Genomic DNA, 19,731 nt, shown 5'->3' on the forward strand with positions numbered 1-19,731 from the left:
ACATTCTTAGCATAGTATGGAGTATTCCTGCAGCCTTCAGAAGAAAGCATGGAGTGAGTGCATGAGCCAGCGGGTTGTTTCCCTCTGGAAAGGAATTCTTGGCTGAGGTTGGGTTTATGCCCCTGGAGCGATTTATCTCCCTTCACACTAACAGCGGATAGATAGGGGCCAGCTGCGTATCAGCTTTCCTGGTTGTAGTTTAGCTTGTTTACAGCAGGCTGCTCAGCCCTCCCCGGATGCCACAGTGCTGGCAACTGTAAAACAGCTCTGAGCAGAGCTAACAGAGACGTGACAGGTAGAAATCCCTGCTGGGCACGTGCAGTTGAAGTGCTCAGAACCCTCCTTGTGTTTCTTTAGTGCTCCTGACTCAGCCAGCCCGGCTCTTCTGCAGCCCTGGAGATAATCATGGAATCCCAGACTGATTTGGGTTGAAGGGACCTTAAAGCTCCTCCAGTTCCAACCCCCTGCCACGGGCAGGGACACCTTCCACTAGAGCAGGTTGCTCCAAGCCCCTGTGTCCAACCTGGCCTTGAACACTGCCAGGGATGGGGCAGCCACAGCTTCTCTGGGCACCCTGTGCCAGCGCCTCAGCACCCTCACAGGGAAGAGCTTCTGCCTAAGAGCTCATCTCAGTCTCCCCTCTGGCAGGTTAAAGCCATTCCCCTTATCCTGTCCCTACAGGCCCTTGTCCAAAGCCCCTCTCCAGGTTTCTTGTAGCCCCTTTAGGCACTGGAAGGATCTCAAGATGCCCAGTGCAGATGTTAAATCTCCCACCACCCATTGCAGAACCGATCCCAGAGCCTCCTCTGCAGCGTGTCGCAGTCTGCATCACCCACCATATGCTTGTTTTGCTGTTTCTTGGTAACTGCAAACATGAGGTCATTTCTCCCCAGAATCAGTGCACTGGCACTCTCCCCACAGCCCAGCCTGAACAGAACCCCTGCGTCAGCCCCGGTCACGGGATCCTCTGCACAGGAAAGCCTGTCCTTGGGAAGGAAATAATAAGTCAGGCAGCAGCCCAGGGTCAGGCAGGGAATGCAGGCTCTGGCTCCACGGGTGCCACTTCCCCCCTCTGACAGAGCTGGGGAACAGTGACCTGACAATCCCGGTTACATTCCAAACCTTGGAATATTTAAGGATTTTCACTCTTCCCTGCAAAAAATGGGGGGAAAGACCTCAAAGAGGAAATGACCAGCTTTAGTAAAGTCACGGTGAAGGCATGAAGGCAGCTATAGCTGGGGTAAAACAGCACGAGGCTGGCATGTCCAAGCCAAAGTGCAACCACTTTGAACCCTCTCTCTAAATATCTTGATAATGGTTTTAAGGGCCACTATCTATAATGATTTTCCAAGTGCCATAAAAGATGCCAAAGAGACAAACGGAGATCTCAGCTTCAGCCTGGAAGAGCTGAAAGTCAGCAAAAAGTGGCACAGACCGGGAGCCAGCACAGAGCACCTGCGTGCTGGGTCTGAAGCCCTTGAGGATTGTTCTAATGCAATTTGGGGAAATGTGTGTTTTCCAGGCTCCAGCAGATCAAGTTAAAGCATCTCCAATGACAAGGTTCAAAGACCTTTAGTTATGTTCATCTGCACTATAAGCCAAAAGTGAAACAATGAGATAAAATACAGACACCAGGGCTTCCCTGCTTTGCTTCCTGTTATTACAGGCTCTGGGGTGCCTTTTCTATTTAACAAACTTGCTTCTATTATCAATGCAAAAAATTGGCTGCAGGTGTTTATCAGGTTTTCAGACCAATGATGCTGAAGCCAAAACCTCCAGCCTGGTGCTGAGATTAACCTCCAGGCTCAGAAACGAGTTACAAACCCCATCCCATGGGTGGATTCTGCTCTCTGGGAGGCTTAGGCATAAGCAGAGAGCCAGGGCTCGCTGTCAGCTCCCCCCCGTGTCGCGGGCTGTCAGCTCGGGAGAACATCAGCGTGGCTGGTTTATTGTTGCCTGTCCCTTCTCTAGCTGTGCAGATTGCTTAAGAGAATGGCACTCTGTGGAGTTTGACCCAAGAGCCCCGAGAGTGAAAATAACGCACTTCTCACCAGAGCCACAGGACACCGAAAGAGTTACTCCGGGCCATTAGTTTATCTTTGACTATCAATATTCCTCCTCATTCCTTGGGACACCGTTAACGGCTCCGCTGGCAAATCCCGACCCTCTGGCAATATTTAAGCTGCCTGTCAGTTGGCAGAGGCTCGGTGGTGCCCGGCGCAGGGGACAGAATGAGACCCGGCTGAGCACAGTAAGTTCCCTTTCAGCTTGTACCTCGAGTTGGGGAGCTGCGGTTGGTGCGAGGGTTGGGGGCCGTGGTCCAGCCTGCAGAGCGCTGGTGTCCTCAGGAGGATGGATGTACCTGGGGATGCTTTAAATCCCCCCTTGAGGAGGCATTTCGAGCGGTGCCGGTGGGTTACTCGAGCCCCACGTGGGCTGTGCCTCTCCCGGCACCATTGATACAGGGCTGGCTTCAGCCGCTTCATTTCCATGCCACGGATGTTCCTGCCGCGCGGTCTCTGGCGGGGACAGCGCTGCCGCCGGTGCCAGGAGCTGAGGGCACCGAGCCGTGAGCTGCATGCACAAAACAGGCAAAATTTCCACTGGGCCGTGGCAGGGTTGGGATGTGAAACCAGAGCGACCGAGTGCACTGCCCCTTCCCTAGTGCCCAGCCATCCTGCCAGCTCCAGGAGCCTCAGCCAGGCACCGGCACTCAGCTCCAGAAGCGCATCCCACCTTTCCTTTCCTCACTGATGGGCACAACTAATGCCTGCAGAGCTCTGAATCCACACAGGTTTCAGAGGGATGGACACAATATTCTGCTGCGTGTGGCTGAATCCTGAGTGGGACTGAGCGTGTGTAGCTTATAGCACTGGCTGTGCTACCCACCTGAGATGGAAAGTGTCTTGGGGTGAAAAGAAACAGCACTATCGGAGCTGAGAAACGGAGAGTAGGAGGTGTCAGCATGGGGTCAGCAGCGTCCCAGGGCTGACATACCAAACCCTATTTTTCTTTTCCTAGTTAGAGGTTAAGCATGCCAGTAAAAACTCAGTGACAGCCAAGATATATTGCCTCTTAAAGAGGTAAGACAGCACAGATCTGAGCATCAGTGCAAGGCAGAAGCTCCCAAGGGATTCAGTGGGATCTGGGGCCTCTATAAGAAGAGGCTCTGACAAGGTGCTGCAAGCCCCTGGTCCCAGCCTGGTGCTGCCACCACTGCCACTCAACCACAGCATGGCTCAGCACCATATTGAGCTCTGGTGCTGGAGGCTGCTGCTGTGGAAAGTGGGTGATGGGATGGTATCAGCCACCGGAAAACTCCTTATTTATTGTCCAAGCTTTCCCTAAGTGCACGAGCCCGCAGCCCCAGTGCTGCAGGAATGGGTGTAGCGGGGACACAGGGCAGAGTTTGCCGTCTGGATACTGCCCAGCAGGAGAAACCCCAGCATCTCCATCACCACTGCACTTGTGCCTCCATCCTCTCGGCTTCATTCACACCCCCTGGCAATGGGTGCAGGATTGCAGCCGGTTCAGGGCAGGTTCCAGCTGCAGTTCACACATGGACAATGTGGTGAGGCTGGTTGTGACCGAGGGACAGGCTGAGGCTGCTCTGGTGCGTGCTCTGGTCTGTGCTCTGCTGCATGCTGACGTTCTAAGGAAGAACTTGTTTGGCCACTTGCTGTGCAATGGTCCATGTGGGAGCCCCAGGCTGCTGCAGGCCACCCCTTGCCCCACCTTTTGGCAGGGGGTGGCTTATAAGTATGGCTTCACAAGTGCAAGAGGCTGAAGGACCCGGCCAGCCATAGGCAGGAGGAGGATGGGTCCATCATAACGATGCAACCTGTTCTTTAACAGATATATGCATAAAGGCAAAGAAGCACAGGGCCTGCATAGGAAGCCATGGAGACCACCAGCAGCACCCCTGTGACCCCCTCGTGGGACGTGTTTCCCCAGAGGACGCTGGAAGCCGTGGACATCGCTGTTCTTGTGCTGTACTTCGTGTTTATCCTCGCGGTTGGGCTGTGGGTAAGCAGATACCATTATGAGCTTTCCTATGTGCCCTGTTCTACTGAAAACCGGGGCTGCTTTGGCCTCAGAGTCTTTTACTTCACTTGAATCAGGCAGCACTTCACTGGGTTCAACTGAACAAGCAGAAAGGTAAGAGTTTACAGGTCCTTTCCCTCACTCCAGCCCAGGGAAGGGTGCTCAGTGCTCACAGAAGAGCTGTTCAGCTCTAGTGTTTGCCAAGGTTCAAAAACCCTTGTAAGGAAGAGGTTGTTTAAGTACAAAGTATTGCTAAGAATAAAGTTATGTTCATCCAGGAAGGAATTGCTGTCCTATAAATCACCTGAGCCTGTCCACAGTGGTCTAGACAGCGGATTCCATGAATTATGAATACTGTATATATACAACTAAGGCAGAAGGACATCCTTTTGGCATGGCTTTTGTAACAACAAAAGCACAATCTGGCTGTCATAAGGCAGAGATGAATAGCTGCTCCCTTCAAATGTGGTGCATAATGCTCATGGTATTGCATGAAACTGTCTGAAATCCCTGAGGAAGAGGAGTCAGTGAGTAATAGTGCAGTGTTGAGCATTCCTCCTGGTTGGACCGAGTATCTAAGGATGCCCACAGTTCTTGCCCAAAACTGCTTGACTTCCTCGCTGATCTGGAGGGATTTAGTTTGCTTATTGCAGCAAACACTTAATCAAGATGCTGAGATGGTAGAAAACCTTGTGCATGGCTGGTGCCTCCCTTGTCTGCTGCTCTCTTGTCCTCTGGGATTTCCCTACAGGAACTGCAGGTCCTTCCAGGAACCCTTTGCTTTCATCTGATGGCAGCACAGAGTCTTACAGAGTCTCCTGCAGGGGAAATCACTTGGTGATGCTCTGATCCACAATGGTTGCTGAAAGGGTTGCTGAAACCTCTGTTGTGGTTTTCTGCTTTCCCAGTCCATGTGGAAGACGCAGCGCAGCACTGTGAAAGGCTACTTCCTAGCTGGAGGACAGATGGTTTGGTGGCCTGTAAGTACCTTCATCATTACACAGCTTGTGCCCACAGGCTACAGCAAAACCAAAAGCACTTCTAGTCTGGCAGAGCTCATTTCTCCAAATGGGAAATAAGAATAAAAAAAATACTTCCATGTTTTGCATGGATGCAGTTACAATAGTGGCTGGTTTATTCCATATTTGAGACTGGTGGAGCAGAGCTGTTCCCCACAAGAGCCAGTCCACCTGATCCTCCATGCTTTGACCTGGAGATACCCGGAATTACCTGGTGGTTCCCATCACAGACACAGCTTTATGTTGGGGGTCTTTCATTTGGGCTGGTCAGTCAGTGTGCACTGATAAAGGAATCTCATGGTCTGACATTTCTGCTTATTACCACCCACCTTCTGCCCTGCTCCTCTGCATGAGACTAGACACAGTTTTGGAAGCAGGATGGTGCTAAACATGCGCAAAACGAGTGATAGGCAGTGAATAATGAAAGAAGCTCAAGAGAAGTGCCAGAGACACTGAACACGTAGGGAAAAGAAACTGGCGGCAGTGGGTAACAAGGATTTCACATCCTCCATAGTCACAAGGAGGGGAACAGCATCCCTGTGTTCCCACCAGCCTTGTGCCAGGGCCAGATCCGGTTTTCCCTCTTTCTCCAGGTGGGCGCATCCCTGTTTGCCAGCAATGTTGGAAGCGGCCACTTCATCGGCCTGGCTGGGTCAGGAGCTGCCTCAGGAATTGCCGCAACAGCCTATGAGTGGAATGTGAGTGTGGAACAGTGGCTCTGGTGCTGTACAGGGCAACTCCAGCACCAAGGAGCTGCCACACGAGGGTGTAGATCTGGCAGGTCCAGAGACTCAGAGTCCTGCTGCAGGAGCTGGATGGCACCACGAGCTGCTGGGGATTGAGGCCTCTGAGGGATAACCCCATCCCTGTGTCCCACTGAGCCACCCGCTCGCAGCCCTGCCCAGCATTCCTGACCTTCCTTCCTGTTTGCTCCGCAGGGGATGTTCTGTGTTCTGGTGCTGGCCTGGCTGTTCCTGCCAATTTACATCTCAGCAGGGGTACGTAGGTGGGATGTTGTGGTCAGCAGTGATTTGCTGGTATCTAAAGCACCTGCTTGGCTCCTGGGTTTAACCATCTCCTGCTGTAGCTGTGGTCCTTCTGCAGGGCCTGGGCTAATGGGGAGGAGAGCTGCTGGGTACCACCTTTCTGATGGCTTGTGTCTCACATAGGTTACTACCATGCCAGAGTACTTGCAGAAACGTTTTGGAGGCAAAAGAATCCAGATATTCCTGGCGATTCTCTACTTGTTCATCTACATCTTCACCAAAATATCAGTAAGTAGAAAAAACAGGAATCAGACTGAATTCAGTTCGGAAACGTGATCAGTGAGGCTGAGAAATGCAGCTGCTGCCCTTTTCCTGTATTAGCAGAAAAGAGTGCATTAAAACACCCAAAGAAAACAGACTGTAGTCGTCGTGAGAACCTACACACAAAGAATAACTTCTTTTTCCCCCGTTAAGCACCTGAATGCTCGCTGCAGTGGGAGGGAAGCTGGGTGTCAGCGTCCTGAGCAACAGCTCATTGAGAAGCCGAGTTGTGAGTGTGGATGTGTCTGTTATGTTTTACGTGTCTGGCAGCTCACCCAGATTCTTCCCTTTGCATATTTACTGCCTGCACAGACACAAATGCTGTTACATGCAGGAGGAATAAGAACATAGGAGGTGGTTTGTGCTCAGGTGAAGAGTGTTGAGTGATTCACTGCTCCTGTCTGATGTAGTGCCTTGAATAAATAACTGAGCCGACCCTTGCACAACACCTCACTGCTGTTCATTAACCTGCGGTGGTGCAGGAACCTGTGAAGTCAGACAGGTCCCTGCTGGTGTCTTCCTGTACAGACAGGGCTAAAGTGGGACGTGCTGTGTGACCCACATGTGCCCTGTCCCCCTGAAACAGCCATGGGGTGCAGGTGGCACTGAGGAGCTGGGCTCTGAGAAAAAACAGCTATTTGATGGAAGTCTCTGATAACACAATTCCTGTATCCAGGATGTTTCTATACCCATCATTCTGTGGCCTGCAGTCTGCATATCCCAAAGCTCTCCCAAACTGCAGCAGTTTCACGTAGCTGCAGAGCGAGCTGGTCAGGGCTGGCTCCAGCCTCCTGGACACTTTTCCTTGTTACCTCCCTGTCACCACGTCAGGGAAGAATTCCCATTGCAGCAAATGCAGGAGGTGCCCCAATCCACCCGAACACCCCAACCCACCTGTGACCAGGAATATCAAACTCAGTAGGGAATTGAGCCAGGTCCTGACGCACAGTGAGCAGGAGCTGGGGATGCAGCGGGATGTGCTGCATGGAGGAGACACGGTGGGGAGCTGGGGGTCATGAGCAGTTACCAACCAGAATGGTCCTGCTATAGGAGACAGCTCTGTCAGCTGAATGTTCATGTTCCCTGGCACTACCTGCTTTGAGGGGCACTAGAACCGTGCTAACATCCTTCTTCTGCAGGTCGACATGTACGCTGGGGCTCTCTTCATCCAGCAAGCCTTAAACTGGGACATCTACATCGCAGTGGCGGGCTTGCTGGCCATCACGGCCGTTTACACCGTTGCAGGTACGGGGCTGAGTTTTGAATCATACCATAGATCCTGTGTGGTGAGTGCACCACTGCTCAGAGTCCTGCATTTCCCACACAACCTGGGTTTGCCAGGAGTACGGATAACAGGCAGGGGGGAAAAGCAGCTGACAACTTGCCTGATGAGCAAAGATCATCAGGTAGGAGGAAGTTAATACCCCTCACAGGGCCGTAGCCGATAGGGATGCATGGAGGCAGGGCAGTTCTGCTTTAAGGAGAAGTTACGCTTGAGGCATTTGAACAATACATTTTCCTCTGGGCTTTCTGGAGGTATGAGTGCTTTACATAACAATGAGCCCTGGAATGTGGAAAGCATTGTCAATCCTGGATGCCCTTTCAGGGCTTGTAAGTGGCCAAATGGAAAAGAGCCATGCACAGAGCAAGCAGCAAATCCCAAACCCATGAAGGTTTCTCCTTTCCCAGTGCTCACCCCTGGTGATGTTGCTCATAAAGACACCCTTTTTTTTTTTACTTCTCCTTATTCAGCTTGGGCTTTGCTCTGGAGTTTTTCCATGTTATTTCCCGTACAAGCACTTACACTGGACTTTGGCTTTTTTAGTGACAAAGTGATGACTCATTATGATTCAAACATGAGAAATTTCAGCCAAACATGCTCCGAATCCCAGTGTGACCAGTTTGCAGAGCACAAGATGCTACAGATCAGTCCCAGTTTCCCAGTTTGGTGCTTCTCTGCCCTCCCAGGTGGCCTGGCTGCGGTGATCTACACGGACGCGCTGCAGACCCTCATCATGCTCGTCGGGGCTGTGACTCTCATGGTCTTCAGTGAGTGTTTCCCTGGGGGGGTATTACTAACACTGTGATAGAAGCTTTACCAAGCACTACGAACACGCTGGATCATCACAACTGAATAACCAGCTGATGTTCTGGAGTGGCTTTCTCTATGTTCTCCTGTTGGAATAGATGCTCATGCAACAGTAGTTGTTTATGTGTTAAAAATGCAGGAGTACCCCTGAAAAACCTCTAAAGAACCACATCCTGAAGCAGCGTTATAGGTGAACAACCACCTTCTCTAGGCAGAACCTTTAGTGTTGTGCTGTCTCTCACCCAATGTTTGAGTCCATAGCTTTGGGTTTTCAAAGCACACTTGCAGAGCATCACCCGTAGCAAGCTACAGACTGAAACTCAGGGCAGCCACCAGGCAGAGGTGGTAACTGCTTCTCCTGACCTGTTCCAGGCTTTGTTGAAGTTGGTGGTCTTGAAGGGTTGCAGACAAAATACTTCGATGCCATTCCCAGCTCCCGCAAGGAGAACAGCAGCTGTGGCTTGCCGAGGCAAGATGCTTTCCACATATTCCGAGACCCTGTTAACTCTGACCTTCCCTGGCCAGGGCTTCTGGTGGGAATGACCATCCCGTCCCTGTGGTACTGGTGCACAGATCAGGTGTGTGACTGCTTATCCTTTGTTTGCTTTCAAGAACATGCTGTTGGTTGGTTGAATTTGATCACAAACCTCAGGTTTGCCACACAGCCTGAACTGGCTTGCTGGTTCTGGTGGGAATTTAGTAAAACCTGATGGTTTCAACCCTAAAGATGCAAAACTTGATAAACACAACTAAATTTTGGGAATCATTTCAATGTAAAAAGGGGTAAGAATGTGTTTGGGAGTTAATCCCAGCTTTGTTTTTAACTTAAGCCTTTCCCTTCTTGTGAAGCCTGAGTGCGGCTGGTTGAGGCACAGGCTATGCACCGCAATGCACTGCAGAAGCAAGGTCAGGTTTGGTGACACAAGCAGCACCTTTCAGGGCTGCGTTTCAGGAGGTTATCAGGGTCTGAAGCAAAAACTATAAAGCTACAGCCAAGCTCTGTGCTCACCCTTGTTAGATTTCTATAGTCTCGAGAACAAAGTATATGCAATTGGTATCACATCGCCTACATTTGCTCCCCTCTGCTGACAGTGCACCGAACATATCTTCATTTCTAGGTCATTGTTCAGAGGTCCCTTGCTGCTAAAAACCTCTCTCATGCCAAAGGAGGCTCCTTGATGACCTCCTACCTGAAAATTCTGCCCCTCTTTATGATGGTGATGCCAGGCATGATCAGCAGAATTCTCTTCCCAGGTAAGTGCTGAAGGAAAGATCATAAAATCACAGAATCCCAGGCTGGTTTGGGTTGGAAGGGACCTTAAAGCCCATCCAGCTCCAACCCCCTGCCATGGGCAGGGACACCTTCCACTAGAGCAGGTTGCTCCAAGCCCCTGTGTCCAACCTGGCCTTGTACACAGATGCATTCCCTCTATCACTTACTGGCTGTGCTTACTCCATGGAGCTGGACCAGCCCTTACCAGTAAGTTAAAAGGTTGCAATGCATCAAATGCCCAATATATAAAGACATTTTCTTCCAGCTGCAGCTGGAGAACACACATCCTCCTGCAGCACGCCCCAGGCACATGTTGCCCCATGTACTGCTCCGTGTGCTGTCATCCTTCCTCACAGCAGTTGTGCTGATCGAGTCCGAGCTTGCTGTCTGCAGCTGCTCTGTGCTTCCATCACGCATTCCGGCCCCTCCTGCACCCAACGTGTTGTCACTCCTGCTATTTAAGTTTGAGGCGCTCAGAAATCCTAACATACACCTTGAATGTCAATAACTGCTCATCAGGTGGGAATGTGTGGATGTGCTTGTCCACGAGGAGCTGTGCTGGTGTGTGGATAGCCTTAGTCCTCAAGCAAGCAACATTCCTAGGGAAGAATGAGGCACACAAGGCAGGTCAGCTGCCTCCACTGATTGTATCTTTTGCATGGAAGGAAGAAAAGAGAAACCAGGGAAGCTCAGAGCTGCTTTCTCACTGCGTTGAGGCAGTCCTGTCATGTGCTGGAAGCTTTCCAAGCTTTCAGGATTTCACTTAGTGATTTACAACATTCACTAGACCAACTTGTTCAGACAGAGTGGTTTATTGTGGCTGCAGATTCCTGCCTCTCACTCCCCTTTGCTTGTTTTAGATCTGGTGGCTTGTGCAGATGCAGACATCTGCCGAAAAGTCTGTGGCAACCCATCTGGCTGCTCCGATATTGCTTATCCCAAGCTGGTCCTAGAGCTGCTGCCTACAGGTAAGAGCTTGGTGGTGGTGCTGGCACTGATGGGTACGCACCAGCTTACAGGTGTCTGTGAGAGAGGTTCAGAGAGGAAAATAACCCTGCAACTATGATTTCAACGGGATTTATTTTGGGTTTGGTCAGACAGTGGCAAGGGACGGCATGCAAGAGGAATGGTGATGATCCAGCAGCCAGATCGCTCTAATTCAGTCTAATTTGGGTAGGAGATAAAGCACAGATGTTTAACAATGAGAATCAACTGTTAACCCCTCCCTGTCACTGCCATTTTAAAACTGAGGCTAAACCCAGTTTTTCAAGTCTGTCCTAGTTGAAGGAAGATTCTGAGGACACCCCAAGGGGGTCACTGGGGATTCCTCAGGGCAGCTGTGCTTCTCCTTCTGTTCCCAGGACTCAGGGGCCTGATGATGTCGGTGATGATCGCAGCTCTCATGTCCTCCCTGACTTCCATCTTCAATAGCTCCAGCACCCTCTTCACCATGGACCTCTGGAAGCACTTCCGTCCTCGGTGCTCCGAGTGGGAGCTCATGATCGTTGGCAGGTACGGAGAGCTAGGATGTGAGTGTTATATCAGAGCCTGAGCATCAGAGACACATCTCAGCACACCTCAGGGCCTGCTGCCCCTGTGCAGATGTAGTAATTCATACTGACCACGTTTGTTGGAGTGGAGGCCTTATGGTTACAAGAGAGCTCAGTCAGAGTCTTGTAAGCTGAGCAATTGCAAAAGCACAGCCTGAGCTGACACTAATGGCACCTTTCTCTTGCCCAGGGTCTTTGTGCTGCTGCTCACTGTGGTCTCCATCCTGTGGATCCCACTGGTTCAGGCTGGCCAAGGAGGGCAGCTCTTTATCTACATCCAGTCGATCAGCTCCTACCTGCAGCCCCCCGTGGCCATGGTGTTCATACTGGGCTGCTTCTGGAAAAGAACAAATGAAAAGGTAACAGCTCCGCTGTGCTCAGCACAGTCGTCCCTGTGGCCTCACTGTCCTCACAAGAGCACTTCTGAACCCAAACCCACCTTCTGCTGGGGAGAAGGAACACACCTAGCTCTCTATGCCATTCAAACATCCATCACCAACACAGGAGGGAGCATTGCTGCTGCTTTTCAAAGACTCCACTGGCATTTCAGAAGGAGTGAGGTGACTGCATTGCTCCTCTGCAGTGTGTCCTTCACAACTCCTGAAGCCTCCCAGGGGCTTGTTAGTCATTGGCCTGTTGATTACATGGATGACAGAAGGCACAGTGAGCCCAGAGAGTGAAGGAGCCAAATCAAATGGCATCGGGAGCCCTAAACCTCCAGTTTCTCCACAAAGACTGGTGCTGGGTAAAGCATAGTCTTCCCGAACCAGGTTTTGGTGGAGAGCAGTTGTCAGCCCCCAGGGTTAAGGCAACCATTAGGATACAAATATCACTCTCGAGAGTATTCTGGCATATAAGATGTTATCCTTCCCCTCCACACCAAAACTAATGACCCACTTGAGCCCACAGAGGAGAGGTACCAGGCTCCTGAAACACCACTGGCAGACCTAGATAGCAAGGGCAGAGAAGGGAGGAAAAGAACCCACTGAAAAGCCAGCGAGGGGAAAGCCTGGCTGTAGCCTCAGCTCAGCTTGTACCCTGAGAACGTGGCTGGATCCTGGTGGATACGTGCTCCATGCTCCAGTAAAGCAGATCCTTCCTCTCCCAGGGCGCGTTCTGGGGCCTGATAATCGGGCTGCTGCTGGGCGTCATTCGGCTGGTGCTGGACTTCATCTACCCAGAGCCTCAGTGCGGAGAGACCGACCTGCGCCCGAGCGTGGTGAAGTACATGCACTACCTCTACTTCTCCATGGTCCTGGCCGCCATCTCCACGCTGACCGTGCTGGTCGTGAGCATGCTCACCGAGCCCCCCTCGGAGGAAATGGTGCGTCACCCTTCAGGGTTCTTGTGTTATCTGTAAATGGTTTCCAGGATGCTCCACGCTACATCCATGGGAATAATGTGGGGATAAATAATCTAGAAATGGAAGTTTCCATTCAGTATTTACAATCGCACTTGCAATAACCGCTAACAGCAACCCCTCCTCTGCTCCAGCACCCTGCTGCCATTTAGGTCCCATAAATCCAGAGTCCCACCCTGGAAACTGGTGAACAGTAGATGCTACAAAGAGCTGCTCTTAAAGCTTGAACATGTGTGTTTAACTATGACAAATTAGCTTTTTTCCCTCTATTTTCCAAGAAATTTCAGCTTCTGGGTCATCTTTATCAACTCTCTTACTAATTTAGTGAGGAACCATTTTTACTCACAGGAAAAGAGAAATCAAGGGCAGAGAGCAACCTCCCCTGGAACAGGTTTGTGCCAGTTTGACTGTTTTCAGTAGATAGAATGAGGCTACAGAGAAACATTACTAGGAGAAAGGAGGGCCAGAAATCAAACAGCCAACGCATCCTCTTGCTTGGAGACAGCACTAACCTGACACCTTTCTGAACTTACTCTGAGAGGGAGAATGCCCAGGGGGGCGTGTGGTCACTTCGAGAGCCCGCTTCCCTCCCAGTAGCAGATTTTCCTCATCTCCAACCCGAATCTTTGCAGCTTCACGTTGTTCTCATCCCTTCCTGTCTGCCCTATCCTCGATATTGAGAACTTTCCTCTTTAATGAGTCTTTCATATATTTGGAGAAAATCCTAACTCCCACCTGCCTTCTCTCAGCAACCCAAGTTCTTTGAGTCATTCCTCTCTGGCCACAATTTCCATTCTTTTTGCTCACTGACCCGCTCTCAGTCTGCATCCAGTGATGGTCCTGTGCAGAAATGCTTCCTCCTTGGTTAAAGAGAGAACAGCGTCCTTCAGAGCGTAGCTGTGCAGACAACTGTCGTGTTCCAGACCCAACTATGCTGATGGTAGCCATCGCTTCTGTAGTTACCAGCTGAGCACTTGGCTGTTCCCCTGCTCCAGCAGAGCAGGAGAACAGGTTTCGGCCCCTCTAAGTATTCTCTCTGCAGGCTCTGCTGCTGAGGCAGTCCTTTAAGCAACCATAAAGCAGTTTCCTTTAACACCGCTCTTCATGCCATCAGATAAGTCGGCTTACCTGGTTCACACGCGGGGATCTACCAGCCAAGACAGACCTAGCAGTCAGCACTTCCCCTGATGCTGCAAAAGGAGTGTGTGAAGCTGAGCGCCCAGCTCTCCAGATTGATATAAGCATTGCTTCTGAGAATAGTTCAAATGATAATAAATGTAAGTGCTCCACCGTCGTACCCAGTAACACCTACACTTAACCCTAGGCACTGTGTAAAGGCTTTGAAGACAAGAAACGTTAAACCCCCTTCCTCTGGATTTCGGTCACTTCAGGGCATGCCAAAAAGTTTTACCTGACAGTTTTACCTAAGCACGAGTTTAGTTTCTCTTCCATCTCTTGATGGCACTACATATGCTTGGAATCAAGGAGGAGCTGATGGGATACAGAAAACCATGCCCGTTGTCCTGCGCTAGCTGCGGGTGCTGCCAGGAGAAGTGGCTGGAAAAGGGGAGGGTGGAGGCAAAGCAGAGTTCTTTTCATGGCATTCCATTTCTGTTTTTCAGTGGTGGTTTCTGGTCGCCTCTAGCAGCAGGGAGACCCCAGAGCCCTGGGCGGAGTGCTTGACAGATCAGTGAAGGAGGATTTGCATTGTTTAAAACTTGTACTTGTCGGTATTAGGTACAAACACGTGTAGCAACTCACTGTGCCTTTTGCAGCGCTTGATTATCATCACTTGGTTCTGCCAGGCTTGGGACACTGTTTATGTAACTGCAGCTTTTGCTGCTTCCTTTGATCTATAAAAAGCTGTTGGAAAGATCAGTAAGTTACTGAGTCCTGGTGCTGAAGAGCCTCACGTTTGTGGGGCACGAGCGCTGTCTCCTCAGCTTTTAGTCATGCATGTCCTAACCCACACCAGAGCTGGGGAAACTCGCTTTACACGTGTGGAGTAACCCTAAACTGGAGCATGCCCTTGCAAGAGGAAGCTGCTTGGCACCAAGCAGCCACAGCTCAGCTTTTAGGCTTAGTCTCCTGTTACCGGTTCTTATGATGTTGGGAATAGAACTTGAGCTCAGTGCTACAAGGAAGAGTGAAATTGGTCCTGCAGCCCCAAAAGGTGCTAATGAAAGGGCTCCCTACACCTCAGTGTAGCTAGCGTATTCATGTAAAGAACGCTGGTGCGTTTCAGTATTAAACCCCTTTGCACAGGAGCGCTGGGATGTGTTCTACTGGTGAGATTCACACCTCACTGATGACTGTCTCTTTAGGTCCGACTAACAGCAAAGGGAACTCGAAGGTGCTCACCACCCTCCTGTGGCTCTGCGGGATGGAGCGCAAGCAGCAGAGCACCGAGAACACGGCACCAGCTAAACCCGAGCCGCTCCCCGTGGCTTCTCTAGAGGAGAAGCCGCTGGTGAAACACGCCCTCAACATCAACTTGCTCGTGTGCGTGTGCGCCGGGATCTTCCTCTGGGCTCACTTCGCATAGCACTTGGCCGTTCGACTCCAGATGGCACCGACTAATGTTAATTGGTGTAAATAATAATAATTAGCAGAGGGTTAATGTAATTCTTAATGCTTCCTAAATGTTATTCCTTTATTTAAGAAGACAGACCTTCCTCCGTAGTCCTTTGCTTATTTCTAACAGGGGCTGGGCTGTGATAGCCGCTGAGTGCTCAGCACCATCACTGTCAGACCTGAACCTGCAACATGATGGGTATAAAGAGCCGGGGAAGGCAGAAAGAGGGTTGTTTGGTTATTTTTAATGTTGAATTATGCTGTTTGGGGTCAGAGCACTGCCTGGAACCGCGGAAGCCTGGATTCTCTATTTATGCTTCTATAACCAGCTACAATCGCTTGGTCCCCCTTTGGTTCAACACCTCTAAGAGGTAACATCTCCACGTGCCCAGAGGAGGTTGTTGTGCTCTGTTGGGGCAGGGAGCTGCCACCGGGGGCACATGGGGGATCTAAACCAGCCCAAACCCCGCGGCTTTGGGCACCCGCAGCCATTCTGCCCCCACTTCAGCCTGGACCAGCGACCACCCTCCTCCGAAGGCGCCTTCCCCGGGGGCTGTGCTGGGTGATGCCCTGTCCGCATCCCCGGGCCGCTGTGTATAACGTTAATAAAGAGCGAGCGCTGCTCCCGCCCGCCCGGGGTGTGTGTGCGCGGGGCCGCGGTGGGGCTGCGGCGCCGCCCGAGGCCCGGGCCCAGCTCCGCGGCACGCCACGGCCATGGCGGAGGAGGCCGCGGGGCAGGCCCGGCCGGGCTCGCCGGAGCCGGCGCCGCTGGAGCGGCAGAACCTGCTGGCCCTGCGGCGGGAGCGGCGGAGCGGCGCCATGGAGGTGGGGAGGCGGCGGGGCCGGGGCTCCCCGCCGGGGGCCGGGCGGTGCCAACCGGCCTCCGCTGCCCTGTGCTCCGCTCCCCGCAGGGCCGGTTCCCGCTCCACAGGCTCCTGGTGCTGGCCCGGCTGGGCGAGGGGGCGGCGGCGCCGGCGGTGGCAGGTGGGTGCCGGGGCCGCGGCCCTCACCCTCACCTCCCACAGCACACTCATCACCATGGAATGTCTTATAACACATTAAATACTGCACAGCTATAGCAAGGATCACCACAAGATCTTACGGTGCTGCATGTGCACCCGGTAACCCAATGGCAGTGTGGAGCAGTGGGAGGTGTGAGCCATGTAGTAGCCCATAAAGTAAGAAAGAACTGGTTTTTGAAACCAAATAAAGAGAATTGTCACTTGGGAACCCTGCCTAAGCAAAGGAAACGCAGCTATGAGAAACCCTGGGGCAGAGAGAGGTTTTATAAATAAAGCCTGATGCTATTTTGCAACCAGCTTTATGTATATAACCTCCTCAGGCAGCTGATGGGTGCCCAGTGTTTTATCTGACTAGAGATCATGAAGGCAATTTTAAACACCGATACCAACTAGTGCCAATGAGCAGAGGGAAGGACTCAGCTGCACACACCAGGCTTCCACAGAGCTCTACATTTGGGGTCTCCAGGAGATGCAGCTATACCAATAATGATGAAACTACATCTTTAAACAGATGCTAATGGGGATTTTAGATTTCAGCTACTGACACATTGCAGGTTTGGGCACAGTTTCAGGAGCTAACATGAATTGCAGTGGTGCTTATGTCAAGGAGAGAGTCCCATAGTGGCAATGCTTTCATGTTTCTATGATTCTGTCTCTCCTGAACTATAAAAGCATAATCTGTGAATCCGTTGTCTGTGGCAGCAGAGAGCACAGAACACACCCCAACACTAACACACTGAACTAGGGCTATAAACCACTTGACAAACTTGCCATTTTCTCTTTTGAAACAAGGTTATCACAGAGAATTGTTTGAAAACGTGCTAGAAGACCACGGAGGAGAACCAGTCTCAGGTCTGCTGCTTCTCTACCCCAGCCGTGTTTTTCATGTAGTGGAGGTAAGTTACATGGATTCCCCACAGGACCAAGTAACCTTGATTCATCTTTGTACAAGTTTGGCTTCTAGATCCAGGTAACTACAGCTGTATACCTTATCTCTTATTCCATACATAGGCTTAAAGACCTGACTAATGCTGGGGTGGGCTCAGCGATCCCACCTTTGGGATTCACCCCAGCCAATGCTTCAGGTAACTGCCCCAGAACATGATCCTGATGGAATTAGATGACGTTTTGTCACAACAGGAACAACATGCGCTGTCCTCAATGCCTGTGACTCAAAGGGAAAGCCCATGTAAGGCAGCTGATGAACTGTTTTATATCCACAATGAGCTAGCAATGGGCAATTCCTTTGCAGGGTTGCAGTAGCACAATCCACCTCATCATCCAAGATTTAGCTTCCCTCCAAAGTCAAGGTCCTAGGTAAGTGTTTCACATTACCTTAGGTGGCACAAAATTGTAACAGAAGTGGTAGAATGCTTCCTTAACCTTAAGCTGAACATCAGCTCCGATCGTATCAAGCTTTTCTTCTCCCACTGAATACCTGCTGACCACAGAGGAGCCGAGGTTCTCCCATCCCTTCCTGGATACAGCTGAGGGGCTGCCAGCAGGCTCCTGCCCAGCCGTCTGCACCAGAGCCCATCTTTGAGACACCAAGACTTCATCAACAGCCTTCGAAGGGTTCACAAAACAGGAAAATTCCTTTCTTGGGAATCACTGTGCCATTTCTGGACCCTGCTTTGTAAACAGTTGTAGATTTATGTACTGGAATTCCAGAAATTATCTTTAGACTATTAGTCACTGCCCTCCAGCCTGCTATTTGCCCTTTCACAACACGACCGAACCACTCCCACAGAGTTCAGCCAATTCTTGGCTTTAGCTTAACCTGAGTGTTGCTCTAGGGCCCCGTATTAATTCCCCAAAATCCAGGTTTATGAAAGCTGCATCGTTTCCTCTGCTGTGAATGGAATTCCTATTAAAGCAAGCTACTGTCACGCTCCTGCATTTGCTTATGAAATCCCTACTGCTCTTCTGCTTGTTTCTTCCCCTCACATCCACTCAAGACCCTTGCATGGACCCTCGGAGTAGAGTCAGGAAAGGTTTCTGCTGGCTGTGGTGGGAGGGATGCACCATGCTCTCTACATGTACCATCCCCCCGCACAGCCCTAGGAATGCAAACAACTCACTGCTTAGTTTATGGAACTTGACCGGCTGATAAGAAGTCCTTGCTGTACTTTCGGATGGAATTCACTCTCTTTCCCTGCAGTGCTTTACTCCAGGATATTAAAGTTTTAGTGGTGGCACATGACATCCCCACCAGACTGTTCCCAGACTGGTTAGTGGCAGTAGCGACATCTCCCATGACATGGCCATCAAGGACCATCCAGTCACAGTCGACAGCAGAGGTGGTTGCAGAGTGCCTTACCCTCGGGCTCAAGCTGGCAGCCTCCATTCACAGCTTTGAGGTAAGCTTCAGTTAACTGAGCTGTAAGGAATCCCCCTGGTTTAACCCCAAAATCCCCCCAAACCACACAAGCAAGCAGCCCCACTCGTCTTTCAAGCTGCATTTACAAGCACACACACCCGAGCAGACTGGAGCAGCAGTGTTACAGCATTACAGAACCTCATTATGTTATCCCACGTTTCTTTCTAGGCCTCTGTGGGGTTATTTCATGCAGCCATTTGATTAACTAATGAATTGCCCCAACACAGCCAAGTGAAAGTCACTCCCTCAGCATTACCTAGCATTGTCCCTGCCCACTGCTGGGCACTCGTAGGGCCAGAGGATCGAGCTGTGTTTGGCAAACAGGGAGTAACCCCAGCCCTGGTGCTTTGGGCAGATATCCTCAGCTTTAACGGTGTCATAGCCCTGTGCTCTTATTGTAACTGCATGGAATGTGCTGTTTGTTACCCAGGATGACAGCGAGGATGCGACTGAGAGCATACCCACTGTTGAACGTGAGCTGCTGATCCCAGCAGAGACAATTAACTACTTGTGTAAAGCTGAGGAGTGTACAAGTCCAGAAGATTTTCTGAGAACTTACTTAGGTCCTTCACAACCCACCCTGGACTCAGGTACCCTGTGGGCAGTTTGAGAGATAAACATCAAATTTAGTCACAGAACTAGAATTTGTGGCTCCTAACACTGAATTTTGAGTTACAAGAACTTGTTACCATGCTGGTGTAATGACAGAGGAAAGTAGGCCTACAGCCAGTAGTAGGGGTCATTTTCCCTCTTACAAGGTGTCTAAATAGGGAATAACAGGGCAGCCACCAGGATTCAAACTGGGGCATCAAGAAAATACTGACTGTAACAGCAGTGTGTCTTGTCGAGGCCTTTATGAAATGCAGTTTTATTTTGTAGTGAGGCCTGAGGTCTACATTAATAATTTCAATAAAATGTATTATGGAATATTAAGGAATTTACAGGTTAAGTAAATTAATTCAAGTAGTTGTATGAATGTTACCTCAACTGACTGGTTTCCTCTCCCTCTCTCATCCACAGAAACGGTGTGGCCTGTTCCGTCTTACCTCTCCACATGATGCAGGCTGTATCCAGTGTTAGCCTCTGCAGCTGGACTCATTTCTGTTTAACATG

General features: G+C 50.8%; 2 protein-coding genes across 3 annotated transcripts; both read left to right on the forward strand.

Moving 5' to 3' along the window:
* Positions 1 to 2,019: 2,019 nt before the first annotated feature.
* On the forward strand, positions 2,020 to 15,441 carry SLC5A11 (solute carrier family 5 member 11). Of its 2 annotated transcripts, XM_030484573.1 has the most exons (16): positions 2,021 to 2,251; positions 3,856 to 4,026; positions 4,953 to 5,024; positions 5,657 to 5,761; positions 6,002 to 6,061; positions 6,233 to 6,337; positions 7,510 to 7,615; positions 8,339 to 8,419; positions 8,832 to 9,037; positions 9,578 to 9,713; positions 10,593 to 10,700; positions 11,094 to 11,244; positions 11,473 to 11,641; positions 12,391 to 12,606; positions 13,757 to 13,919; positions 14,967 to 15,441. In XM_030484573.1, exons 2-16 carry the CDS (start codon positions 3,901 to 3,903, stop codon positions 15,185 to 15,187), a joined length of 2,025 nt encoding a protein of 674 aa, XP_030340433.1. In that variant the 5' UTR covers positions 2,021 to 2,251; positions 3,856 to 3,900; the 3' UTR covers positions 15,188 to 15,441. The 2 variants fall into 2 exon arrangements, with proteins under 2 accessions (XP_030340434.1, XP_030340433.1); XM_030484574.1 differs by lacking the exon at positions 13,757 to 13,919 and having other exon boundaries at positions 2,020 to 2,251.
* A 1,809-nt stretch (positions 15,442 to 17,250) lies between these two features.
* On the forward strand, positions 17,251 to 19,676 carry TEX47 (testis expressed 47). Its single transcript, XM_030482324.1, has 5 exons — positions 17,251 to 17,323; positions 17,491 to 17,555; positions 18,400 to 18,598; positions 19,049 to 19,208; positions 19,639 to 19,676. The coding sequence occupies exons 1-5, from the start codon at positions 17,267 to 17,269 to the stop codon at positions 19,674 to 19,676; spliced, it is 519 nt and encodes a 172-aa protein (XP_030338184.1). The 5' UTR covers positions 17,251 to 17,266.
* The last annotated feature ends 55 nt before the right edge of the window (positions 19,677 to 19,731 follow it).

The sequence above is a fragment of the Strigops habroptila genome, chromosome 4 (genome assembly GCF_004027225.2).
Source record: "Strigops habroptila isolate Jane chromosome 4, bStrHab1.2.pri, whole genome shotgun sequence".
In the NCBI taxonomy this organism is placed as follows: Eukaryota; Metazoa; Chordata; class Aves; order Psittaciformes; family Psittacidae; genus Strigops; species Strigops habroptila.